General features: G+C 39.7%; 1 protein-coding gene across 11 annotated transcripts; it reads right to left on the bottom strand.

Annotated features, from left to right (window-relative positions):
* Positions 1-254: 254 nt before the first annotated feature.
* Positions 255-24,302, bottom strand: LOC109631407 (LIM and senescent cell antigen-like-containing domain protein 1). 11 transcript variants are annotated; one of them, XM_020090146.2, is made up of 11 exons: positions 24,121-24,283; positions 8,952-9,111; positions 7,426-7,492; positions 7,148-7,268; positions 6,720-6,869; positions 5,976-6,126; positions 4,518-4,610; positions 4,225-4,273; positions 3,735-3,810; positions 3,090-3,278; positions 255-2,076 (listed from the first exon to the last, which is right to left on the bottom strand). In XM_020090146.2, exons 1-10 carry the CDS (start codon positions 24,147-24,149, stop codon positions 3,134-3,136), a joined length of 1,041 nt encoding a protein of 346 aa, XP_019945705.1. In that variant the 5' UTR covers positions 24,150-24,283; the 3' UTR covers positions 255-2,076; positions 3,090-3,133. The 11 variants fall into 11 exon arrangements, with proteins under 11 accessions (XP_019945705.1, XP_069389734.1, XP_069389735.1 ...); XM_069533635.1 differs by lacking the exon at positions 24,121-24,283 and adding an exon at positions 12,968-13,425 and having other exon boundaries at positions 708-2,076; positions 3,144-3,278; XM_020090147.2 differs by lacking the exon at positions 24,121-24,283 and adding an exon at positions 21,130-21,249 and having other exon boundaries at positions 1,979-2,076.
* Between the last annotated feature and the right edge of the window lie 1,367 nt (positions 24,303-25,669).

The following is a 25,669-nucleotide window of genomic DNA, read 5'->3' as shown; positions in this document are numbered from 1 at the left end:
TGCAATATAACTGTTTTTTCATCATATTATTGTCATATCCCATATTTCTTACTCTTCTTTTATCATTACGTCTTACAGACACTTTTGTTTCTGTAGTATTAGTTTTACCGTCTCATGTAACTTTTACATTCATTTCTTTTTATTCTTTATTATCTGGATATCTGTCATACACACACGAAACTCCTTCACCCACTCATGATGTCATGTGACACACTGAGAGGCTTCAGGAAATGAAACTTAAAAACACGACTGAGTGCACAACATTGACAAACATTTATTCAGAATAATTGATAGAATTAACTTAGATATACTGAAAAATAACATTCCATTCAAGTCTAGAACATGCACTTTGGTGTGTTTACATAGAGAAACATTGTCTTTGGGAAAAGCATTGTGAAGATAAAATACAATGTAAGAGTGGCAGAGTCATCTCAGTCACCCAGGTAGTAAGATATCAAATAAAACTACCTTTTGGACTCTTTATTATTGGAGCTGAAGTTCTGCTTTACAACAATCAATCAGATGGAAAGTGTTTCCCCTAAGTGACATACTGTATGTTGTGGTTTAGGACTAACAGGCTTTTGTGGAATGTGTCTTTCTTTACATGAAAGAAAAGCTTTCTATGATAAAATACAGCTCGAGGGAAACCTAGTGAAATACGGAAATTATTCTTTCCCCATTCACAACAGTTTTTTTCTTTGATAAGAGGGTCTGAGCCCCGAGGAAGTCGGTACACCTTCCTAAGAGGATCACTTTCTCTGGATTACAAACACACACACACATGTTGTTACAGCTGACATTACTCCCACATCCGGTCTCAGCACATGCCACAGGCTATCATGTTGTAACACACACAAACACACGCGCAGTTAGTTACCAGTTGTCATGAAAATCAAAGCTGTCACTGTGCAGTTCAGTATTTGTTGACAGTGTGTCAGAGAAGTTGCTTCATGTACACAGCCATCTTTAAGCTGGTGTTGAACTGAATTGGATTACTTCTGAAAGGTGTTTCTAATATTCTTTGACAATCATGTATTAACTGTAACTGACAGTGGATAAAACAAAAACTGTTAGAATGTAGTCTTAGATTGTACAAGTGAACTTGATAAACGTGAAACACTTTAAATACGACTTTCCACTTGTTTTGTATTGTTTCAGATATAAAATGCATATATAGTATGTAACGAGGCAATCCAACATAGTGCAGATAATGGTTTAGTCCATCACTACAGCATCAAGGAGGGCACAGTGTGGTGTCTTTAGACCATCAAATGTCAATTTTATAGAACTAAAAATAAACGTATTTAGCATATTACAGGAAATACAAGTTAGTAATACATAAAAGAATACAAGTTGGTGGAAAACATGACATATAAGATATAATATTATATACACATCGAGTACAATTGTGTTTTTTTCCATCTGTCTTTGGCTTTATATGATATGAGTATCAGTAACTTATGGTAACAGGAGTCAAACAGGAGACGCATTTTTTGGCATCGAGACAAGTTGGCAAACTGGTCGATCAACACGTCAACACTGTGTTAAGGAGATCAATTACCCTCATGTGTCAATGTTCTCTTAAAGTTCATGATACTACAAATACAGGACCATCGTCAGGTGTGTTTAGGTTTATATATACTGGTATGTATAGCAGTGAAAGAAGGGAAGCATGTGAATAATGAACAGTGCAGTAACTGAGCTGAACAGGTTAAAGTCAACCGAGACCAATAATGTAAGCCTGTCAGCTCATGAAATGATCCTCAGTGCTTTAAAGCTGTGACTGAGAGGACAAAAAAGTGTTTCACTGAAATAACCAACCTAAATTTAAAATACCAATGATATCAACCACATAATCTCTTATCTCTTTTACGATTGTCGCTTTGGGAAATGTGACTTTTTCCATGTGAGGCCACCTCAGGGTCTCATCTTTCTCTCCTGCCTGCGGCTGGACCATTTGTTCACTTGCGTGCCACAGTTTCGGACAGTTTCTTCAGTCTCTTCTTCAGCTCCAGAGGGAATTTCTCATAGCACTTCTTACATACTGGCTTCATATCAAACTCCACAAACTTGTTCCTGTAGGAGAGAGAAGAACAAGTTGGAGGTGAGACTTTCACTCCAAGTATGTACATATTTGTGCCAATACTGTGTAAACTGAATAACGTGTTTTTTGTTTGTTTTATAGAAACTTAGAATATATATATTTATATATATTATATATTTAATATAACTTATTCTATTTCAGGTTGCCTTGTAAAAACTGGCTGGGGAAGGACACCAGAGGAAAATTAGCTTATGTAGCTAACTCTGGTTTACTTACATTATTTTCGCTTTCAAACAAATACACATATTAAAAGGTTGTTTTTGGTCCTGTTTGTTCGTATGTTAGCTAAAAAGAATACCCAACCCATAATTTGATCATAGATTTTGTACAGATGCATGACTAAGATCTCTGACAATTATAGCTGGGATATATATTTTGAAGAATCACATGTGCTCACATATCCTGATACACTCACTATATGCACTGATATAGATCTACATACAGACTAGATTTTTCTGCATACATTCTGTGATTAACACATTTTGAGATCTGTGAAGCTTCTGCAGAATTACAGTTTTTGCTCTATGAGTGGCTCCTGGTTGTTTTCTGAATTGAATGCCTTTAATTCCACCGACCGGCTCTCTAAACCTTTCCCCCAAGCTGCCCCTGGATGAACTTCCCTCCCAAAGCAGATAATCACTGGCAGGACCAGGGCATGTGTCCAACTCATACGGTTGCAGCCAGAAGCTGCCGGAAGTGATTCAGGTTTTACACATTACACCCAGACAGACCAGGAGCCCCAAGAAACAAAGCTGCCCCTTCACCATGTGACCAATCTAATTTCCTTGTTTGCATAGCAGAGGTTACAATAGTGTCCAGCCTTTATCTTGACTAGTGTTTGTGGATGAGAGGTTGTGAAATGTTTCCAGTGTTAGGTCACACAAATTAGTCCAGTCAGTGCATATTCACTTTACTGCACCATCTTTGAAATGTGATGAAAATGACAGAAGAATAAAAACTTAAAGGAAGAAAGGTAGAAACTGACCAAAGGAAGAACAGTGGAAATGAGAAGAAAGAAGAAAGAGAGGATCACAGGCACATGGGTATCAAATTCTTCTTCTTCTTGTCTTTTGAGTCACGTTCTCGCTTGGCAAGTCGGCGCTTCATGTCATCTGGCAGGCGTTCATTGCAGTGTTTACACACCGGTTTCAGATCCACCTCCACAAACTTATCCCTGACAGAGCAGGGAGGAATGGGAGAGAGGTGTGAAAGGGAGGGGAAAAGAGGAGGTAGGGCAGTTGGCGAAGAGGAGGAGAGCAACATTAAGGAGGGAAGAAAACAGAAGAATGAGAAGGGAAAGATAAGAGGTTGGAGAGAGGACAGGGGAGGGAGAGGTGGCACAAGGGGATGTGTACAGGACGACAAAAAAGTGGGACGACACAAGATTGAAAGAGAAAGGTGAAAAAATCAGGAATGGACAGATGTGAAAAACAGCAGCAGATTGTCCCAAACGCAGCGTAATTGTGAAAGACAAACATGATAAGCAGCAAAGACAACTTGTGAATTCTTGTCAGTCAGAGTAAAATTAACAATGAATAAGTGCACAATCCAGGGTAAACGTGTGGGTGTGACACACATACCACTCCACAGTGACGTTACTTAGCATGGCTCTTATTTAGACTCTACTTACTTGAGGGTGAGCTTGGTGTTGCAGGTGGAGCAGGCGAAACAGTTGACACACCAGGCCTTGTTCAGAGCAGACACCACTGAAGCAAAAACACAATCACATGAGACACTGATCCAGATGACTAACATATGACAACAGAGACTCGTTTTCTCAATATTTAATGTACAATATGTAACTTCAGTCATGAGGGGTCTCTCAATCAAAACCGTAACAAAAGACCTATAGTGTCTGATAGTGTCTTGAAGCAGAGTGGGATCATGGGACTTGTTGTCTTAACCACTATTATAGAAAGATCTACCTGACGCGACTTAGACACAAATCATGTTTATGGATGGGAATTCATGTTTTAGTCACTTTAAGCAGTGAACAGCAATTAATAATCATGGCGAATACAAACAGTGGAAGAAAAAACTGCATATGTAATACATAACTTCTTTATTTTTGAATAACTTTAACTTTCATATTTATTTTCAATGTAAATGAGTCTTCTCACCATCTCCTTCAATTACGCGGTTGCAGTGGTAGCAGACGTCTCCAAACAGCTGAGCGTGTCGAGGGGAGAGAAACACAGAGGGTGAGTATTGACACACGAGTTGTATCTAATGAAATAATGCAACACAATAACTTCACCACAGCTAAAATAACACTGTGCACTCATACGCCATGCAAACAAACAGGCTACACAGGAGTTTTAAAACTTCACAAGTGTTGTGTTGAGTTCCTCAGTTGGTTCAAAGTCTATTCTATGTGTGTAACGTAAATATTCCCAGCACAGTTGATTGTTACCTGGTTGTAGTGTGTTTCGCAGTAGGCCAGGCCCTTGCGTTCGTAGTGACGGTGTCCCAGGAACGGTTTCTCACACTTAGCACACACAAAATGCTGCAAACAAACCCATGGCCAAGCACACATGGTTAGCACAGCCACAGTCAGTACATTATCACATTCAAACCATGTCACAGGCAACAGCACAGTCTTTAGACATTTTATCAGATCAGCCCGGATGTCTTGTTACTGCGTCCACACCTAATCTAGAGAGTAGAGAAGATGAACAGCATAACGACCTCCAGAGGGCGCACTAGTCTGCTTTCTTTTTTTATGTGTCTATTGTAAACCTGACAAGCTGAAATTTGTAAAACTTGCATATACAGATAAAATAAGTTAAATAGGAACAGAAAAAGGTTTGAATGTTTTCCATCACAGGTGGCTTTCTTTTTTGTGACATTGAATGGATTAATACTTATAACATAATACAAATGTTGAATAGTGGAAAAACTGGATTTAAAATAAGACATAACTGAGACAAAAGGCAATCCAGCCTGTAGCTGTCAATACATCATAATCAGATGGACAGACAGATGGAGGACTTTTTGATAAAAGATCAATTTTGAAGTTTTATATTAGTGCAAATATATAAAGGCTGGTAGATTGAGCCAGGCAAGGGGAGGCGAGACACAGGGCAGCAGTCAGCGACGGGCCGATCCTTAATCCCCTCACCATGTCAAAGTGTCTCTCACAATAGGCGCGACCACCTCGCTCATAAAATGGGTGGCCCTGAAATGGGCGCTCACACACAGTGCACACGTGATGCTACACGTGGACAGGAGAGGACAGGAAAAATGTGAAATGACAGAAGAGAAGATAAAGATGCAGATTATGGTGGAATGATGCCACAGAAAACTACAATTATCGTATGCCTCTGCCAACCAGTGCAGTTTTTATGTTTATACATATTTCTACATGCTTTTTTTTTCTAGATTTATATAACTGGCTATCGCCGATGCGGGGACATTAAATAATACAGAAACAAAGAGCAGATAATAGAGGAATGATGATGATGATGATGTACACAGCTCAGAGAAGAAAACACTGAACCTCACTGTGGAGATAAAGCTGGGAAAAGTATGAGTCACACATACACATACATGACATTTTAAAGATCAGATCAGATTAAATGAAAAGTAAAATGAATGACAGAAAAACAATCTCCATAAAAACATGGTGAATAAGAAGCTATTTCACCAACTCAATTTCTACAAAGTATAGTGCATTTCAGCAGGAAATCTATTTAATAAAATTCTGCAAGACCTAAACCTCTTATTCTCAAAACAGGCAGTTCCCTTCCAAAATCTGAAAACACATTTCTTTTAATTACATTTCCTGAATATGAATGTAAAATCAAGAAGTAGGAAGTTTCCTTTGCTCAGACTGAATTTGTTTCTAAAAGTTGACAGTTTAATACCGCACCTCCACATGCCACTGCTTGCCCATGGCATTGACCACACGGCCCTCGATGGGTCTCCGACAGGCTCCGCAGATGGGGACACCCATCTTGTCGTGGCAAGGCAGACAGTAGAGCTCCCCCTTCAGCTCCCTGGCATCTGCGGTCAGCTCCTTACTGCAGACACAGAGGGAAATAACATCACATCCCTTATCAAAATCATTTTTTCCCAAAATAAACATTTCTTTATGCATTTGGTATAGTATAATAATGCCAAATGTACATTTATGTAAAAACAAGAAAACATGGAAAAAACAAAACAAAACCGTTTTCATATAACTTGTCATAACACACATTTAGATCACCTCATGGAACTTGTTTTACAGTTACATATTTTGTCCAGCAGAGGGCACTATGAAGTTTTTGTGGTAGACAGGTAGAGCTCTGTGGCTGAGACTGCACTTTCAACCCAACTGTTAGATATCTGTTGTGGTTAGTTAATCATTTTTTATTTTTATCAGAGAAGAGACTTGAAACTATTGTTTCTGTTGTAATAATAAACCTCACAGAAGAATCATCACTGCACACCAAAGTGTGAAACGGACATTGACATAAAAGACCTCTGTCTGCATGTGGGAACAAAAAGTCTAGCGAACAATCACGATGTTCACGCTGTGAGTGAAGTGACTGACAAGGCTGATTGTGTGTGTGTGTGTGTGTGTGTGTGTGTGTGTGTGTGTGTGTGTGTGTGTGTGTGTGTGTGTGTTTACCCGCAGTTGTTGCAGTTGAAGTGATCAGGGTGGTAGGGGTCATTCTTGAACAGTAGAGGCTGCTCCTCAATAATAGCGTGACACTTCTGACAGATGTACTTGCCGAGGCCCCGAGCTTTCTCTCTGTTGTGACACGGGCGACACAAGTGCCTGAAGAGAGAGAGAGAGAGGAACACACACATACAGACAGAGAGATTATCCTTTATCCTCCAGCTCATGTTTCTACAGCATTCAGTACATAATCATCATTTTTCTGTATCTGCTTATAGTACACAACAGGAAACTACAGTACTTCTCTCTTAGACACTGTCTGTCCCCTGCTTTGACACTGACATCAGCACCAGATAAAACAACCTTGTACATGATAAAAAGTGCTGTGATTACACACATATCAGAAGTGAACAGTAGATGGTTGTAGAGGGGCTGACCTTCCAGCGTTCTTTACAAAACCCACATCGGCCAGCACGGCCTGGCAGATATCACAACAGAAACAGTCCGGGTGCCAGCTGTTGTTCATGGCCTTGATCACGCGGCCGATGATGAATTCACCTGAAAAGAACAACAGAGTATTAAGAACTTGATCATTATAAAACATGTAATTCTATATTTGTGTTATTGACGCTATACTAGGCTGCATATCCTTATGACCCTGCACAGGTCGGAGCAGGAAATGAAAATGTACTTTTACTGCAGTTCCTACACTTACCACACTGGTGGCAGCAGGGAGCGAAGAGCATCTGGAAGTCATGTTCACAGTATTTCCTGCCTTCAAACTGCCAACAGAATTCAAACCATTGTAAACAGTTAATTAAAGCACACAAACGTAAACTGCAATCATTCATTTACAGTTCATAAAATAACAAAATCAAGCAGCTAAAAAATGAGTCAATGTATGATTTTTTTTTCTCAGAGGCCTGGCAATTTAAATTGAGGGATTTGTTGTACACTTTAGAAAACCTTTTGTGTTGATGAACAAAACTCAAAACAACAGCACAACAACAGCTACACATTTAGAGACTATGTATGAAGAGAACTATACATTATGAAATATGGTGAAGGTTGTCTCTATACAGCACAACTTAATGTGTTATCAACTCCAAACAAAACGTAGGTTTCAGTCAAATGACATTTTAATAAGGTGAAGATTTCTTACTCTCATAAATACTTCAATCTATTTTGTCCATCTGGTTACGAAATACAGACATTTACTGCGTAGGTTTAAAAGCTCCAATCAATCTGACAAGAGGGGTGACTGTGTGTGAACGGTTGATCTGTCTTGAATCTTCCTTTGTGTATCAATGTGCACCACAACATGCAGATGTGGGTTTGAATATCTAAATCACATGCCCTGAGTCACAAGTCCCCATGTGATCCCACTCTGAGCCAACATGGCTTCACATCTGCTGCACAAGAGAACGACTTAATAGAATGAGTGTAGTGAGGACATGATTTAGCAGAACGCCTAGATTCTACTTCACCACAGATGATGATAGATAGCTCCCGATTTGAATGCAGCTGTGAATGTTTGTGCGTGACCGTGATATACAAACATTTTCTTTCTTCCAACAATTGACTGATGTTTATTCATAGCAGTAAAATAAATAATTAAAAAGAATGTGCCTATGTGTCTTTAGATGCTTATATTGATCGGAGCACTACAGACACCCTATCTTTGATAAACTGACTGAACATCAAGAGCATCAGTTCTCCAGAGAAACATCTGGCCTTGTGTCACAGCTGGTGAGCAAACAGGTTACTGGAAATGGGCTTCCAATAATTCAATAATGCATTAAGGCCATGCTCAGCCCTCTTTATTTACCTCAACAGGACTGTGTGTTTAAATCTTTTGTCTAAGGGATGTGCACTGATGACGGCCTTGATCTAAACACTGGTTTTACTGCCAGTAAATTAGAGAGCCACTTCATTAACCCTCATTTTAAAAAATAGTTCTTTCTCAACATAGTTGTATTGCATTGGGTTCTTCATCATGGCAAAGTGACAATCAAAGATAAAGCTGTTTGTCGACTTGGGTAGCGTGTAAAACATTTTTAACCTTGATTTGTTGGAAACAGTTAGAGCCGTACTCTTGACTGGTCAAGGCAATATTACTTTTTGAAGTCAAGGTCTAAACCCTTTGCAATCCTTTGTTTACTAAAACTGATTGTCATGAAAAAAATGCATCACACATCATTCTTTGGATTATTATTCTGAAATCTTAGGACAAAGCTGTACCTCATAGAAGAGTCCCTCGGGGAACTGTTGGAAACACTGGGCGCACACAAAGCACTGCTCATGGTAAAGTTCCCCGTTACTGTTCACGATCTTCTCTGCCGGGGCAAAGCCACTCTTACAGCGCTCGCACATTGCGTTGGCCAGAGCGTTGGCCATGTTGCTGAAAAGAAAAGGAAAATCATATTCAGGATGAAAATTTACTTACACAGTCAAAGTCTATATACAGGGAAATACATATGAAATACATGTAAAATGTACACAGGTAAAACACAGAAAGTAGAAGCAATGAGTGTGATATTTACAGATAAATGAACCAATAAATGAAGCATAAAATGAAATTTACTGCAAGAGGCTTTGAAAGTAGGATTTAAATGTTACTGCTGATTTACTACAGTACATATTTAGTGTTTAAATATAACAAGATTTGTCTCTTTAATACTCTTATTTAATGTTGAATGTCCATTGAAAATGTTTTAAGGTATTTGTCTCTGGGTCATGTCAGCACACAAGTAACAGCAAATATCTTGATATGTAGAAAGCCATGTTCCCCCAGTCAGGAGAACAGCTGGATGATGTACTCAGGAACAGGAGACAGGAGAGTAGAGAGGGGAAAATGTTATGCAAGAACACACACACACACACACACACACACACACACACACACACACACACGCATCTTCGTTTATTTTGGATCTATTGCTCAGGGTGTGTGAATCAGTCAAGTGAAACCTACGTGTTTGTATAAGAGATGAAGTTACTGTTCTGAACTGCACTGAGCTCACAAAGATATGGTTCAGTATCATATAACAAAAACATCATGACATATGAAGTTAATACCGGCATTTCATAAAACAATCACAAAGTTGTCATTCTGACTCTCCCAAACATGACCAATATTTTGACAAAGCAGAGCCCCAGGCTTTTATTTGGAGGTATTGTTGCCAAATCCTGCAGAACGAATGTGGTCACACCCAAGAACCTGCCACAGTGCTTCAAGAAAAAGTGTTTCTTCATTTATAGCCCTGTCTCTGCTCACTGTCAAGTTTGTTCTTCAAAAACAAAAACTGGAATCCTTTATAAACATGAAGCATATACTTCTTACTGGACATTGATTATTGGTTTAGAGAAAAAACATGATGGATATGGAACAAGTTTCTATCATCTCCTGATCTACAGTATATCATCGTCCTGCCCCAAAACCACTTCTAGTATAGATTTATGTTTAAGCTGAACCATTGGGCTAATTTCAGGATTATTCGCTCATTATAAGAATGACTCCAAAAGAAAAAATGATCAAACTTCTCAAAACCAAACACAAGCAGCCAAAACTGCTTCAAACGAATTATTTAAAGATGTGCCACAATAAAAACACTGCTTAATACTTTGGAATTAAATCAGATCAAAAAGACATAGATTTCAAAATAGTAAAAAAAAAAAAAGACGAAGAAGAAGAAGAAGAGAGAATGGTGGGACCATACTGGCTACTCTGCTTTGTTTGAAATGTCAGAATACCACAGTGTATCCAGGCAACACACACACACACACACACACACACACACACACACACACACACACACACACACACACACACACACACACACACACACACACACACACACACACACACACACAGAGCTTCCATTTGAGTCAATTTCTCAAATACATTGATAATATACTGTTCTGAGCGTCTGAGCTGATATCACACACACAGACAGCCCTGCCCTGTCCAAATTGTTTTTGAGAGGAAGTGATACATCCCTTAAGCATTTCCACCGTCATATCTGCCTCCCGCACCCTGCATGAGTTAGAGACCAGCCTATACAACTGACAGTACTGTGCTGAGTCTCTCTCTGCACTTTGTCCTGGCTGCCTGTGAACTGGGCCATGGAGGTTTTTATCAGCGTTTATTTCTTTGTTAGTTGGCAGGATTACGGAATAACTACTGGACAGATTACCACGGAACTTGGTGGGAGGGTGAGGTATGGGTCAGGGGAGACTTGAGGGGTTTTTAAAAAATGTTCCTTGATTTTCTCCTCGGTGGAGGTATGCACTCTAGTGAGTGCCATTATAGTTTCTATAGAAATCTTCAAAAATATGAATTCATACTTTCAGCTTCAATTGGTTATACCTTGCTTGTCTCGTATGTGCTGATTACACTGTCAGTTTTAAGACTTGTTGCTGTAGCTTCCACTCTTCAAGACAGAAGAAGACAAGAGTGCACTGTGACTATAAATGGAGTCTGGTCTTGAGTAAAGGGAAAAGGATGCAGACTATCACTTTTGTTATGAATACACTCTGTTCCCTCCACTCACCCTCCTCTGGTCCCTCCGTTTCTTTTTTTTTCTTTTCTTTTCTAATTCATTTCCCCATCCTGACTGTTTATAAATGCATTGACTAAATATTTTAAATAACCCCACCAACAATGGCCTTCTAATCTGTCCACATTTCCATATTTGTCCGAAACAATTCACACAAATTTAAATTATTTTCAACAAACAAAGTCATGGAAACCTGGGACCCAGAAATTATTACCAGATGTCTGAAATTCAGTCTGAACTAAGTTGAAAAAAAAATGCCTTCTCATGTTCTAAACTATTTTTGACTGAACCCATGTCTTCAAATCTTAGGAACCAAAAAAGTATTACTGACATCTGTTGGACATTTTAGTAATTTTTGTGTACATACAAGGGAGTCCACATGCTATATGTATATAAACTCAATTTGTATTAATTGACATAGACCAGGTTATGTGTCTGAGTATAACATCTACCAAAGATCAGTTTTTGAGAAAAGAAATGAGTCTGCCGATGTTTTTTTATGTACTAACACTAGGACAGTGCTCTCACTTAATCATTTTATCTTATATTCACTCCAGAGGTGGCTGCTCTCTTATCCCAGCCACGAACAAAGAAGGGAGCGAGGACCCACCAATACATGCACTCAACCAATCTGGAATCAGTCTCAGCAGTCAATCATGACATTTAACTGTATCAGCAAAGTAATTTAAATCAATCTTACTTGAAAAAAGACTGCTCAAACTTATCACTGTGATAAGAACTACTTCAAGTGACAAAAAAACATCTTTATTTTAAAAAATTGTTGTGGGCTTTGACTTTTTAGTTTGGTTCATGTACCACTAACATGGAGGAGGCAGCTTTAAGACCTATATTGCAGAAAGTCAGCTGGTGTCTATCAGGACACTTGGGTTTACTTTTGAGGAGCCGTGGTGTCGTCCATCTTTATATACGGTCTATGAGCCCACCTCAGCTCTGGCCTCTTGACCCAAATTTGGATTTATTTTAGTCTCTAGTACCTGATGATCCTGAGACAGAAAACTGAGGCCAGATCAGTCAGTATGTATATTTAGCTTCCCTGCTCCTCATGCACACATACTTGTAATACCAGTTGGCATATTCTACTTTGCATTACAACTCCCCCCTTGGCACAAAAATAGCCCTTCCTGTGCGCCCCCTCATGTGGCACACTGAGCAATCCCTGCACAAACAGGACACCTAAGGCAGCTTAAGCCAGTCAAACTGTCTGGTAAGACCCAGGTACTAGGACATTAGAATTCTTCACATTCTGTAACACTGTAATACGCTCAGAGAACACAATATAATACAATGTGAGCATATGACCAAATTGGTTCAATGATCAAATTGTTGTGAAAATTTACAGTTGACAATGCACCAGAAATTAAGTGTTCGGGTTCGAAAGGATGCTGATGATGATGCCAGAGAATGATACAGACTCTGTAACAGCACTTTCCTGTATATCTGTAGACATCCTCATGCAATACTTTGATTGGTCAACAACTCTTTTAAAAGAGGTGCAGGTTTTACTCATGGAGGAACGTTTTAATACCACACTCTTTGGTAAGACATCTCATATATAACACAGTTATAAAACACATATTCACTTAGCAAATTCCATTGTCATTGTGATCTGTGCACACTGTTACTTTGGTTGAAAACTGAACTGTGATCTAACCCCTGTCCACTGCACTGTGTACTTACAAGCGAGCGTAAAAATCACAAAACTCCTTATATACTTTGACATCACTCTTGCGCCTCTGAGACTTGGACACTGGGACCTCCGCCTCCCCTCCGTCCTGAAGCCTCTGGTGGTAACCATTCGTCTCCCCATGAGGAATATGGTCCAGGACTTCACTATCCTCAGGTATTGACGGTGGCAGGGCACGACCGTTCATCTCCATACTCAGCTTCAACAGTTCGAATTAAGTGCAAAGATCCAGCTAACACCTGTATGAATGTAACAACTTCAAATAATAAAAAGCCTCTATGCTGGTTCAGTGTTAGTTTCCAGTAAAGAGAGGAGGTATCCAGAAAGCAGTGGGAGCTGTAATCCACAGAACAAGGAGACAGAACCGCTGATCGGACTGCACTGAGTGTACTCTCTTCCTCCCTCTCACACACACCCTCTCTCACAGACACACTCCCTCTTTCCCTTATTCCCACATCAACACACACATGCACACACATGCGCGCGCACACACACACACACACACACACTTAGTCTCCCCTCCTGTCACACTGGCCGTCTATTCCTGGGCAGGTTACTGGAATTAAAGAGCCCACCCTGATGCCTGTCCAGACAGAGGTCACCGAGACACACACACACACACACACACACACACACACACACACACACACACACACACTTTAATGCTTTGTGTCCCTAATATTTACAGTCTTTGGCTAATACCTACCCATGCTATCAATCTGTGTGTGACTGTGTTTGCATGTTGAACAGCTGGAACCCTCAGCTTTCTGTGAGATATAAAAATGTGGCTTCAACTAAGTGTTGCGCAAAGCGGTATTGTTGCACTGCAAAGCAGAAAAGCTAAAGCAGTCAGATACCAATATAACAATAATAAATTCTAGTTTATTTTACTGTTTATTTCATCATATGTTTGACATCAGCAAGCAAACACTCTAGAAGAAGAATTCAAGCGCTGAAACTGGAATTTGTCTGGCTTGCAATTCAGTTTGTTGAATTTGCACATGTGTAACTGACACTGGTTGTATAAATCTGATTTCTGCATCCGACACGCAAGCGGAGTTGGAGTCCTTAGCACACGTTCACATTCACCTTTTCCAAATACACTTTAAACCCTCTACTGCATGGTAAACAATGTTATGTGATTATTTATGGGCTGACTATTTTTGTCGGTAATGGACCCTGACAGAACTCAAAGTCAGGACGTAACAGAAACATGGACTGGGTCTTCTCCAGGTGGGTCAGAATGGCTTGATCATCAGTTTAAAGCATCTATCTTAGAAATCCAATCGCAGACGCACAAGCCCACAAATCTGTCGTTCCTCTGGGTAAATGATAGCTCTTTATGTGGTTAAACTCTACTGGAATCTTAAATTAATTATCACTTTCCAAACCACGAAAACATCCAGCCAGAGACGGAAATAAACTCCAGTGAAACAAACATGTTTGATGGTTCTTTGGAGAACAGCCGCTGAGTTGGTCCTGTCTTCTACATTACTCCATCATTCCACAAATAGACACTTAGTGGAGCCTCAACTCCAAACTAGGTGCTGGCAGCTGCTGTTAAGTGTCTGTGAATGCGTGCAAGCGTGTGTGTAAGAAGAGTTTTGTATACATACAAGTGACCAACTCTGCCTCCTCTGAGAGCGGCAATCCTCAACTTGGAGGTGATTTTAAGATTTCTAAAATGCACATATTTTCACTTCTTTTAATACAACGAAAAGGCTTCTGTCACAGAACTTCATGTTCGTCACTTTTTTAAAACTATTTGGTCTCTAACGACGGAGGGCCTGGGTTTTGACATGAATGACATAGTGAGTCAAACATTTCACCAGGAACTGTTTAAAGCTTCCAGAGCGTTTCCACAGCAGATCATTGTTTCCAGTTCAAAGTCACATGGTCTGTCGGGGAGTCTCATCCACTGGGAACCGGTGTTGACTGATTGGGCCTGGGTACAATGGGCAGAGGGTGGGTGTTTAACAGGAAACATGTAATCTCTCCTCCTGATACAGTCATTGCCATGCTGCAGAAAGTTCCACCCTAAAATAAGAGCACAAGAACTACGGTGTTCAGGTCTCTGGTGTCCAGGCTAACATGACAATGTGGGATGTTACTATTTGAGTTTGAAATTCACACTGCGATTAAATAATATATTTAGAATCAAAATAATCAAGTAAAATACAGCACGGCAAAAATAAAGTCATAACAAGATATTTTAACAAAGAAGTAGCAGTAGTAGTTGTAGTAGAAGAGGAAGAGAGAACGGGTGAGACGATATGAATATGTCAGCAGTCGACAGGGTGTTTGTGAAGAGTTCTGACTTCTTTATGGGGTCATTAAAAGTCAAAGGTCAGGTCAGCTGTGCTAAAGAAAACCCAGTCTGACCCAGTCCCAGTGTACCACCACTCGCCTTTAAATGATGGCTGATAAATGTCACTGACACTTATCACAATGATATTCAGGACATCTGTATTGCAAATCCAAATTAATGTGTTTGATAATCAAGTCATGATTTCTATTTAGATCGCACAAACCTGAATTGGGGGATAAAATGAAACAACACTTTTATTTATAACTTCTCATTGTAGGCTAAATGAATCTGTGTCTGCAGATGTGTAACCAAGACTACATTTAAAAGTTGTAGACCTAAGCAACAGCCCTGCCCCTGACTCTCTCAACCGGTGCAAAACAAGCACACTCAGGCCGGAGGAACAAATCAAACACACCCCTGCTCTCACACACGCACTTTGTCAACAGCAACCATGGCAACACAGACATGAGGGCTGCTAGGGGCAAAACCATTTTACCTGTGAGAAGGCATTGAGTGCGTGAACACAAATACACAAAAGCGCATGTTAGCCCTCAGTGACACACACTGATTCAGTGAGTGTGCAAACATTATTCATGACTAACATTTCCTTTGTTTTTGCACTTTTTGTTCCAGACGCCCACTTAGACCTGCACCATCAAAGATCATCCGGGCCAAGAGGAAAAGAGCAACAAATTATAAAAATATAAATTATACACCCCTTTTCTATTGATGTAAATCAATAACTATTAATTCGCTTTTTAGGCAGGTATAAATAAAAAATATTGCTTCTCTACTCTCCTTCTGCCTATGAGAGCTTGTTTATGAATGTGGACTTTATAGGTCTCCAGGCTGATAGTTTCTGAAAGTTTAATGTTATATGGCTTTGATATCACTGTGTTTCGCACCGACTCTTTAGGTGGTTAGAATTTGTGGTTATAGCTGCAGGCTCTGCACCGATAGCAAAACACTGCAGGCATAAATATTTGACTGTCATCATTTTAAACTTTGCAGAAGATCAGAACAGAAAGTGGTTCTTGTCTTGGTATGAATGTCTTAAACTTCATAACTAAATGAATATTCTTTTTTTCATTCCCACTGTCTCCTTAAGCTTTTTTAACAGTGTTACAGTGTTGTTGTCACATGTTATTGTCTGTCTGTGTGGTGTATAATAATGTCTTATTGATGCAAATAAGGAAATAATTAGTTTGACGCAGATAATTTACCTTCTCATATAATGATTGAACAATCTGAACAATATTGTGACTTTAATTCCATTGATCATCCAGCAATACTATTACTACTATTACAACCACTATACTATACAATTGTATGATTGGTGCAAAGTAAATGAGACTGTCTGCTAGCTACAAGGAAAGAAATGAAGCGTCTTTGGTTTGACTGGGTGAGCTCCCTCTTACTGTCCACATTCCTCACATGACTACATTCCTCTAATCAATTCAAGATCACACACACACTGACGGAGAGAGAGAGAGAGAGAGAGAGAGAGAGAGAGAGAGAGAAAATGACAGAGACAGAGAGGTGTTTATAAAAGAGAGAAAGAGAACATCCAAAACGCCACTGATGCAAACATATTGTGAAACAAATATTGCAAAAGTCTGCATGTCAGCTGGTCACACATCCCGGAAGAATGTTTAGACTCAGCTGCGATATTTGCAGATCAAATACACCACTATGTCTCACCTTATCAATCCTTGTCACGAAAAGCACTTTTAAATCCTTCAAAGGGTCTTTGATACAGATTGTGTTCACAAACACAAACTATGTAACTAAGATAAAGAGCAGAGGATGCAGTGTTAAGAAGTTAACACTCAAATCACATGCAGAAGGAGCCCACTTTAAATAGTTCACAAAACAAAAAAGACATTTACTGCAAAAAGAAAAATAGATGGATTAATTAAAATAAGTGGGCAGACATCTCTACAGAAAAGTTGTCAAGAAATGTGGAAACCTTGTGATAAGAAAGCAAAGAAAGTAAGAAACCACAGAATAATTGAATGATAGGCCATCAGATGATCTTTAAGGTCAATAGAAGCATTTGCACGTGGCATTTTCACAAGAACCTAACAGAAATGGCTACAGTTTCTAAGACATGGAACAGGGAAGCTGAACTATCGGACAGGAATAAAAAGCTAAAATTTACAAACCCAATACGACTTTTCTGTCATTGTTGCACCATGAAACCATGTGACTATTCACTGAAGCTGCTGTACTAAACCAAAAAGCAGGTAACTGGTTCAACATTTCAGGAACTTTTTCTTGTCATGCACAGATTTTTAACTAAAAAACAAAAACTGCTGAATCAGCCTTTCTCCAACCCATCAACAACTTGACACCAGCTTCACAAAGCAGGACTCACCTGAGACTACCCAGACTTCCATAGCTGTCTGGTCTTTCCTGCCTCCGTCTGTACAAGTCTGAGTTTGACAACTCTTTCAGCCTCAAAGTGCTCATCTCCCTTTCGTCTCTCTCTCTCTCTCTCTCTCTCCCTCCCCTTCCTTCCTCCCTTCCTTCCTTCCTTCCTTCCTACCCCTTGTCTGCTGAGAACACTTAGTCCACAGAAGTAGAGAGAGTCCTAAGCAATAGTGCGCATTTGGTTTAAAATGAAAAGATTAAATCTTGTGCCGCTCTCGTCCTCCCTCTTGAACACACCTCCAGGGCTCACACCCTTGAGAAAGACATGTACAGAGGTGTGGTCTCCCAGCCTGCACACCTATCAGCTGCTTCTTGCTCCTCCTCCTCCTTGTCCTTCAGCAGGTAGAGGGGAAATTTCTCGCAGAAAAGGAGAACACAGCTCTTTTCTAACCCTTGCCCTCGTTGTTTTCTCTCTCTCCCTCCTACTTCTTCTTTCCCTCGTTCCTCTGTGTAAGGGAAACAGAAGAAGAGAAGATAAAAGGTTCTTTTCCCCTCGCACACGTAGATATTACACATACTGTTCACACAATGGCAAGCTGTTAGTACTGATAAGTAATTACGTGGAGCAGACGGGCTTCAGTCATCCTACAGGACGCATTTGAGGTCAGGAATTACAGCCTGACCAATACGGCATCATGTTTGAGGCCAAATGCAATAGTGACACAAAAAATTACTACAAAATTATAGTAACCTGAACTTACATGGACATTTTTGGAAAGGACACCAAATGTTTAGTTATTAAAAAGAGGTGATAAATATAGTGAATTAGAATATTTTATAGTGAAACAATGAAACTTTAGAATCCACACTCACAGTAAATATGTACAATATAAAGATAAATTAACTTGGAATCAAATTATTACCAAGAACAACTATGAGTAAACTAAATATGAAATGGGGATGAATAAAAGAAAAGGTTTAATATGCGTAAAATGCCACTTATAACACATTTATATGCTGCAGTATTAATCGTACAACTTCACACAATATGCATGATGTATCAAAATCAAAAGATAAAACAGTTATCTTAAGGACAGGTAAAACTTTACTCAATTACAAAAAGGTTTTAAAATATTTTGTATCGCAACAAAGCTTGTATAGAGGGGTGGGAACATAAAGACAGTCATGTACTATATGGAACAATGTCACCCATTATAGAGAAGTATTTTCAAGTTTGATTTGTGCTCCTCTGTTGCAAACTGTGAGATTATTTCCCAGAGTGAACAACAAACTAGTGACAAAGGGTAAAATGCCAATCTATGAATAATTCATCACTATTTTACGTAGGAACAAGAGCCCCTCTCCTCTAAGACAGACACAAAAAACAGCAGATGCACAGTTTCTGACGTTTACGCCTCCCAGACATGTATAATTACAAACAAGAGGCTGTGACCTCTCCAGAGCGCAGGGCAGGAGCCAAACAGGTCAGGCCAACAAGCAGCCAATGGAGAAGCAGCTGTAAACAGAGTAGCTTGTAGTAGCGCTGTGAAACAGAACGAACAAACTACAGCCTGAGCTGAGTGTGAGGCACCACTGATAGACCCAACTCTCTCTTGAAGGCCCAATACAGACAGTCCTGAGAGATCTGATCACAAGTGGACAGCTCGAAGTTCATGTGTTCACACCTGGCATTAAAACGTACCCTGAATGTGTCCCCTGTGACCTGATCTCCCTCCCCCGCTCTACATGAAAATTCTCATGTATGTCATTTTGACTCACAATGATTCATTAGTCATTTGAAAAAAAGAGGAATTAGAAGGGTTGCTCGGAGACTGCATACCTCTGTCAAGGCTAAGGCTCTAACTCACCATGATTTAATGGGTTGTTCTTTTTGTCATGCCCCATACAATTTCACGTATATTGATTCTGCAAAATTCTCCTACCTAATAAACAAACACCAATGAAAACAATGTCAATGTCGTGGCCAGTGTTAATATTGTGACGGTGCACTCAAATAAATCAACGTATCAGTAATGTTCGCTTCAGTTCGGTTCCTTGTGAAAGTGCAGCAGAGGATGTCAGCTGAATAAGAGGTCCTTCATATGGATTTGCGTTCACACTGAAAAAAGAATGTGACCACATGCATCCCAGACCACCTCTGAATGTGGTTTGAGGGATCTCATCTAAAGATGCATTGACCTTCACATCTGTACCTAGAGCTGTCCATGAACGTGGACTGAGCAGGATCAAAGTGAACACCAACTGGATAACTCATGGATCAAAGCTCTTGTTTCATATTTAATGAAACAAATAATAGAACAGGTCTCCCTCTAAAAGGACTGCCTACTGACACCATTTTTTATGACAGCTCTGATACTGACTGAATCTGACAGACAGAAATCTGATGGTTTTCATTGGGTTAATTAGTTCCATTCAGTAAATGTCAGGACCTCTTATTATAGATCATTTATGTCTGATGGTATTTAACGGTTGGGTGTTGGATAAATGGCTGACAGAAACCACGTCTTCACTTTTTAAGAACAAACTTTGAACCACGCAGGTTTCCCCTTAGGAGCTTGTCTTGACCTGCTCAGCATTCCACATGGGTTTGATGAACACACAGAACCATAAAATGTGACTGTTCAACTTTAATATCAGCTCCACATCCTGAAACCGGCTGACATGTCTGAGTATGTCACAGGGTTATACTAGTTAACAAAAACTAAGACTAAAACTAGCAATGAAAAATTAATTTAGTTAACTGAAATAAAAATAAAAACGACAATTACAAAAAAAACTGAAAACTAAATAAGAACTACAATGAACAAACTGAAGTAAGTGACACATATCACAGACACACAGACCACAGACACACACACACAGAGAGAGAGAGAAAGAGAGAGAGAGAAATGGAGCAGACATTTCCAACAAGCTCTACGCACACATTCCAGAAACAACACTGCCGCTGTGTGGACAACTCTGGTACTACAGAGATTCTATCAACATGACACTTGTTACTCATCACTGCAAACCTACAACACTGCAATGACTGAAATGTGATATGTTTAATCCACTGTAGAATGACTGTTGGTGGACAAATCAGTAGCTTCACTTAACATTTCAAAACACACACAACCTGGGTTAGGGTTGTAATTATTTAACTTTCCATAGGAAGTTAAAATTAATGGGGATCTTAGCATCACTTAAACACATAAGAAGAAGTGTACAAACTACTATGTTAAGAGGAACAAATGCTGAGACATTATTTAAAAACATCAGTCAAATCAAGCTGACTTCCTTCTCTAAATATTTCGAACAGACGCACAATACGACATTCACAGTTGCTGCATAGTTCTGCAAACACGATAACATGGTTCACACATCGAACATCAAACAAGTAACGGAGCCTATAGCTGCTAATGCTACTACAATTCCAATGAAAATAGTTATTGGAATAAAATAAAGTTATCTTACCAATGTTTTGTGAAACTGTAGTGAGGGAAGTCTCTATGCTGTCACTGCAAATGCTCCTACTGCCGTTATCTGCATGGCCACATCACTTCCTATTTGCTGTGTTTGTGTGGGGGGAGGCAACATGAGGGTGTGAATGATTGTGTCCACTTGCCTGTGCCTAAGTGTTTGAGGTGGTTGGATGTGAAGCCAGCACACAACCCTCTGTGCTCATGTAGGTGTTTGTGGTTTAAGAAGGTGTGAGTAGGAAGAAGAAGAGGAGGAGGCGAGCACTTCAGGGATATAATAAAAGGTGATGAAGAGAAAGGGGAGGAAGGAGGTGTGAGGAGATGCAGGAAGGCTTCAGAGGGGATTGATAAAACAGTTCTCATAGACGTGTGTGTGTGTGTGTGTCTCTTCAGGTTCTATCAAGTAGCTGAAAGGTCAAACCCAATGACAAAACTGAGAGCCAGTCTCTACTTGTTACTTTGTGTGTCTGGATGACCCATTTAAATCATAGGTGCGCCTTAAAACATGAGAAATGTGTGTATTATATCAATATTTTGACTTAGCATCACATAAGAATGACTACAGTCATTTTCAGACATGAATTTTGCCCAGATATTTGCCAGAGTTTGCCTTTCACATACTAAGGATGCAGCAGGAGACATGGAAATGACCAAAACATTCAGAGGGTGGCGTGTGGATAGAGCATGCATGACAGATGACATATGAATTCCACTCCATACAGTATTTTTGTAAAAAGCACATCATCGCATCATGCCTTTATCGCCACATCTCTTGAATCTTGTCTTTACAAGTTAATGTCCTCTGTGTCATCCTCTATGTTTAGGACTTCCCTTGTCTTCCCAAGATATTTGTATTCTTTTAGTTTTTTCAGTGTTAGAAACATCATTAACATGCTCACTCCATCGCTGACTTACTCAGTTATTTTACTCGGTGGCTGGCGGAGAAACTCACGCAAAATGTCCGGAGAATCGGACTTGGACTTTTACATAGTTGTCAGAAAGCAGCAATTTCTGATCTCATAGTTGTGCCTGTCCAAACCACTGATACCAATTCATGTATGTGGCATTCTGTTTGTAAAATTCAACGTGTTACAATGAGAAAATGTTGATGCATAAATCCACTGTTGACACATAGCACTTCACAATAAAAGCATTTTAGTATGAAGTGGACGGCCTTGTTTGCTTGCAGAGTACTAAGATAACAGGATATCTAATTACCCCAATGAGACGCAAATAAGTTGAACTGCTACTCAAACTCACATGCACGTGTAAGTTACATCCAAGTTATATCCATTTCACACTCCCTCACGTCACATGCATCATGTTAGTACACTACACACAGTCTCATTCCTGAGTCGCTCAAGTTCACTGCTCTTCCAAACAAGGACAAGTTCACACTGCAGGCCCACACATTCTTCTAAGCTCCAGTTGTATCAACACAGTGAGGGATCAGATACAATGCAGCAATGCTCACTCTCTTACAGCTGCAAGTGTCAAGACTGAGTGCTCTCATAAAAGCCAGATTCATCCCAGGCCATAATTAACTTTCCAGTGCACACAGTAGCATTCATCCCGGTGGAAAGAAAATATTACTGTGGATAGAAAGTCCTCTGGGACTGGATGGTCAGGAAGTGGTTTGGAAAGCAATAACTACTGTCCAGTGAGTTTGTGTGGACATTCCTGTGCAGGGAGGAGGTTGATCTGCAGAAAGTAGAGAAATATCCTCTGTCCGACTTTAAGAAGTCTTTCTCTCTGCCCTTCTGTGACCCTTCTGGCTGAAGTGTGAATATAGGGTGACACAAATATATCAAGCTGCCCTTAAAGCAATGTTTTTATTGTTAAAACTAAGTAGTCAGTGTAAACAAACCTCCACTGAATATAGATTTGTATTGGTTGTTTATGTGAATAGGATGATTTAAGGTAGACTTAGCATAAGTTACGAGATTGTGAAACAATGTTACATGCTCCAGTAGAAGCCATAGCTCTGTACGGTATCATCAAACTATGTTAAGGAGAAGCACTGCACTACCCACAATCCTCAGATGTAATATCGCCATCGTTGATTGGTAGAAAAGTTTATCACAACCGTGAAAATGATGCCAGCAACGATCAGATCATTCCTCTAAGGATTTTCTGTAAAATGTAAGGGAAATGTTTTTCTGGAACCAGAGCCATTCCAAAACCGAGAAAAACCACAGATAAAGCAGATGAGATATATTAAAAGCATCCAAAATGAAACTTCCGTTAAACTTGAATAAAATAGTTTGAACATTGTTGGAAACCATTTGGAAAATGGAAGTACACACTTAATCTAAGAGGAGCTTTACAAGAACGATTTATGGAATACGGTTTATCAGGATTATTTGTGGTATTAGATCAGTTCTTGTTAAATGTCTCTGTGTCTTTTTTACGTTTACTTTTGTCCGGACATCTTGGGACCATGTTGGAAATAAGTGTTTCTTCACTTTAACATCCTGTGGATCATTTTGTCTTATTGTCTGCTAATTGATAAATTTAAAAAAACAATCAATCAACATGACCCATACCAACATGGCGGCTTTGACTTCACTTCCACATCCCTTTCTGTACGACGCTAGTTAATTCCATTGTTTGATCTGAGCTCAACAGTTGTGTCCAGTGGTTTGTCTGCTGGAAGCCCCCCCTCCCCCCAGGTGACAGTAGAGGGCGCTGGCGAGTAGCTGAAGTGATCAAATTGAGATTGCGGCTCCGCAGAGAAATGAACGCGTGAAGTTTGCGTGTTTAAAAGATAATGATCTACTTTTCAAAAGCAAAACAAGTCCAGCGTCAGTGTAATGACGTCAGCATGAGCGCGGGGACCGGGGTTAGCGTGTTTCCAGCGCGGGAGAACGGAACTAACCCACCGGGACTACGTTTCTTTATTTTTTTCCCTTTTTTTCCCAGCGTCAAAATGTCAACTTCAAAACTTTTCACTTGAACCTCTGTCTTTTCAACCAGTCTCACTCACCCGTTCGTCATCTCGCTGAGACCCAGCATCGTCCCGCTGCTGTTTTTCAGTCCGCAGCCGCTGCTCCTCCAGATGTGCCTCACCGGGGATGTTCCGTCACGTTAGCGGGGGTTGGGTGACACACCGCGGGGCAGAATGGCGAAGACGGGCCGCGCCTCTGTCCCTCAATGGAAGACTTCACTTCCGCTGCTCACTTTCAGAATAAAACCACTGTCAACCAGCAAATGCATTGCAGAGTAAACTAAAAACGCATGGACATAAAATTGGTCCAAATATAATATAAAATATATGTATAATAAAGGTTTACTTACTTACTTACTTTTACTTATTTGATCCGGCTGCAACACAGTTTATCCCTGAAACTAAAAGTGTCTTGTTGTGAACACTTCACCCACCCCTCCATCGACACAGTGGTGTGTAGCCATAGACTGTATATACAAAGTGTGTAGATAACAACATAAGTAGTATACAAATAGTAAAGTAGTTTGCAAATTTGCAAACGCTATTTCTACGTTATTCATTAATTTACTTATATGTTCATTTCCATTTTTATTCATTCATTTACTTATACATTTCTACCTTTATCTATGCATATCTGTATTTCTACATTTACTTTATTTTCTTATGTATTTGTTTATTTATTCACTTCTCTTTTTTTGTCATTCATACAATGACCTCATTCCAGGGGGACACATCTGTGGTTTTATTCTGAAAACTAAAGGAACTGTAGACTGTTTTGTTGTGTCTCTCCTGCAGCTTCTCATGTCTCAGTGTGGGAGCCTCCACCGCTGCACAATCTGAATCCAGACCACAAACTGTAGAGCCGCCCTGCGAACACACTCAGCCCAAAGTGTCAACATGTGTAATGTGACTGACGCCTCTGCTGCTGATCTCGTCTGTATTCTTGTGTGATGTACATACAGTGGGAGTCTTATGGAAAGTTTTCATTTTGGAAACTAGAAGTTCAACATGGCGGGTGGGAGCCATAAAGTCCCAGACCAATGGTGAGATTTAAAAAAAGGAAAAAAAAACATCCACAGGTTTTTCAGACACCAAATGGAAAGAATGTGTCAGTTTTACTTCAGTGGAAGAAAATAAGAGGATAATAATAGATGATAAAATTAACTGCAAAGAAAATATATAATCCTGATGACAGTGCTGCTCCTCAGGGAGGTATTAGCATAATAATATGTTTACCTTTATTCCTCCAGTGGCAGATATGAGAGGTATTATTTGTTGTTTCCTCCGCTGGCTGCGTCATGATCCCGAAACTACATTTATTTCCTTAAAAGGAAAAGGCCTCACTCCCCCTTCTCTCCTCCAGGACAGATCAGACTGTGATAGTAACAAGAGAAATTCCTAGTAAGAAATAAAGACTAATGCATCTGATTACAAAGACTGAGACTGAAGTGCTTAACAAGATGAAATGACAAGAGTAATTAAAACAATTAAAATGTCCAGCAATCTTTAAAGAAAATAAGCCAAAAAGAGTCATTGTAAAACTCTCATTCATGCTGATTTTATTTGTTTCCAGTTAGAAATAAACCAG

This window comes from Paralichthys olivaceus, chromosome 10 (assembly GCF_024713975.1).
Source record: "Paralichthys olivaceus isolate ysfri-2021 chromosome 10, ASM2471397v2, whole genome shotgun sequence".
NCBI classification, from domain to species: Eukaryota; Metazoa; Chordata; class Actinopteri; order Pleuronectiformes; family Paralichthyidae; genus Paralichthys; species Paralichthys olivaceus.
This window is presented reverse-complemented; position numbering and strand designations above follow the sequence as displayed.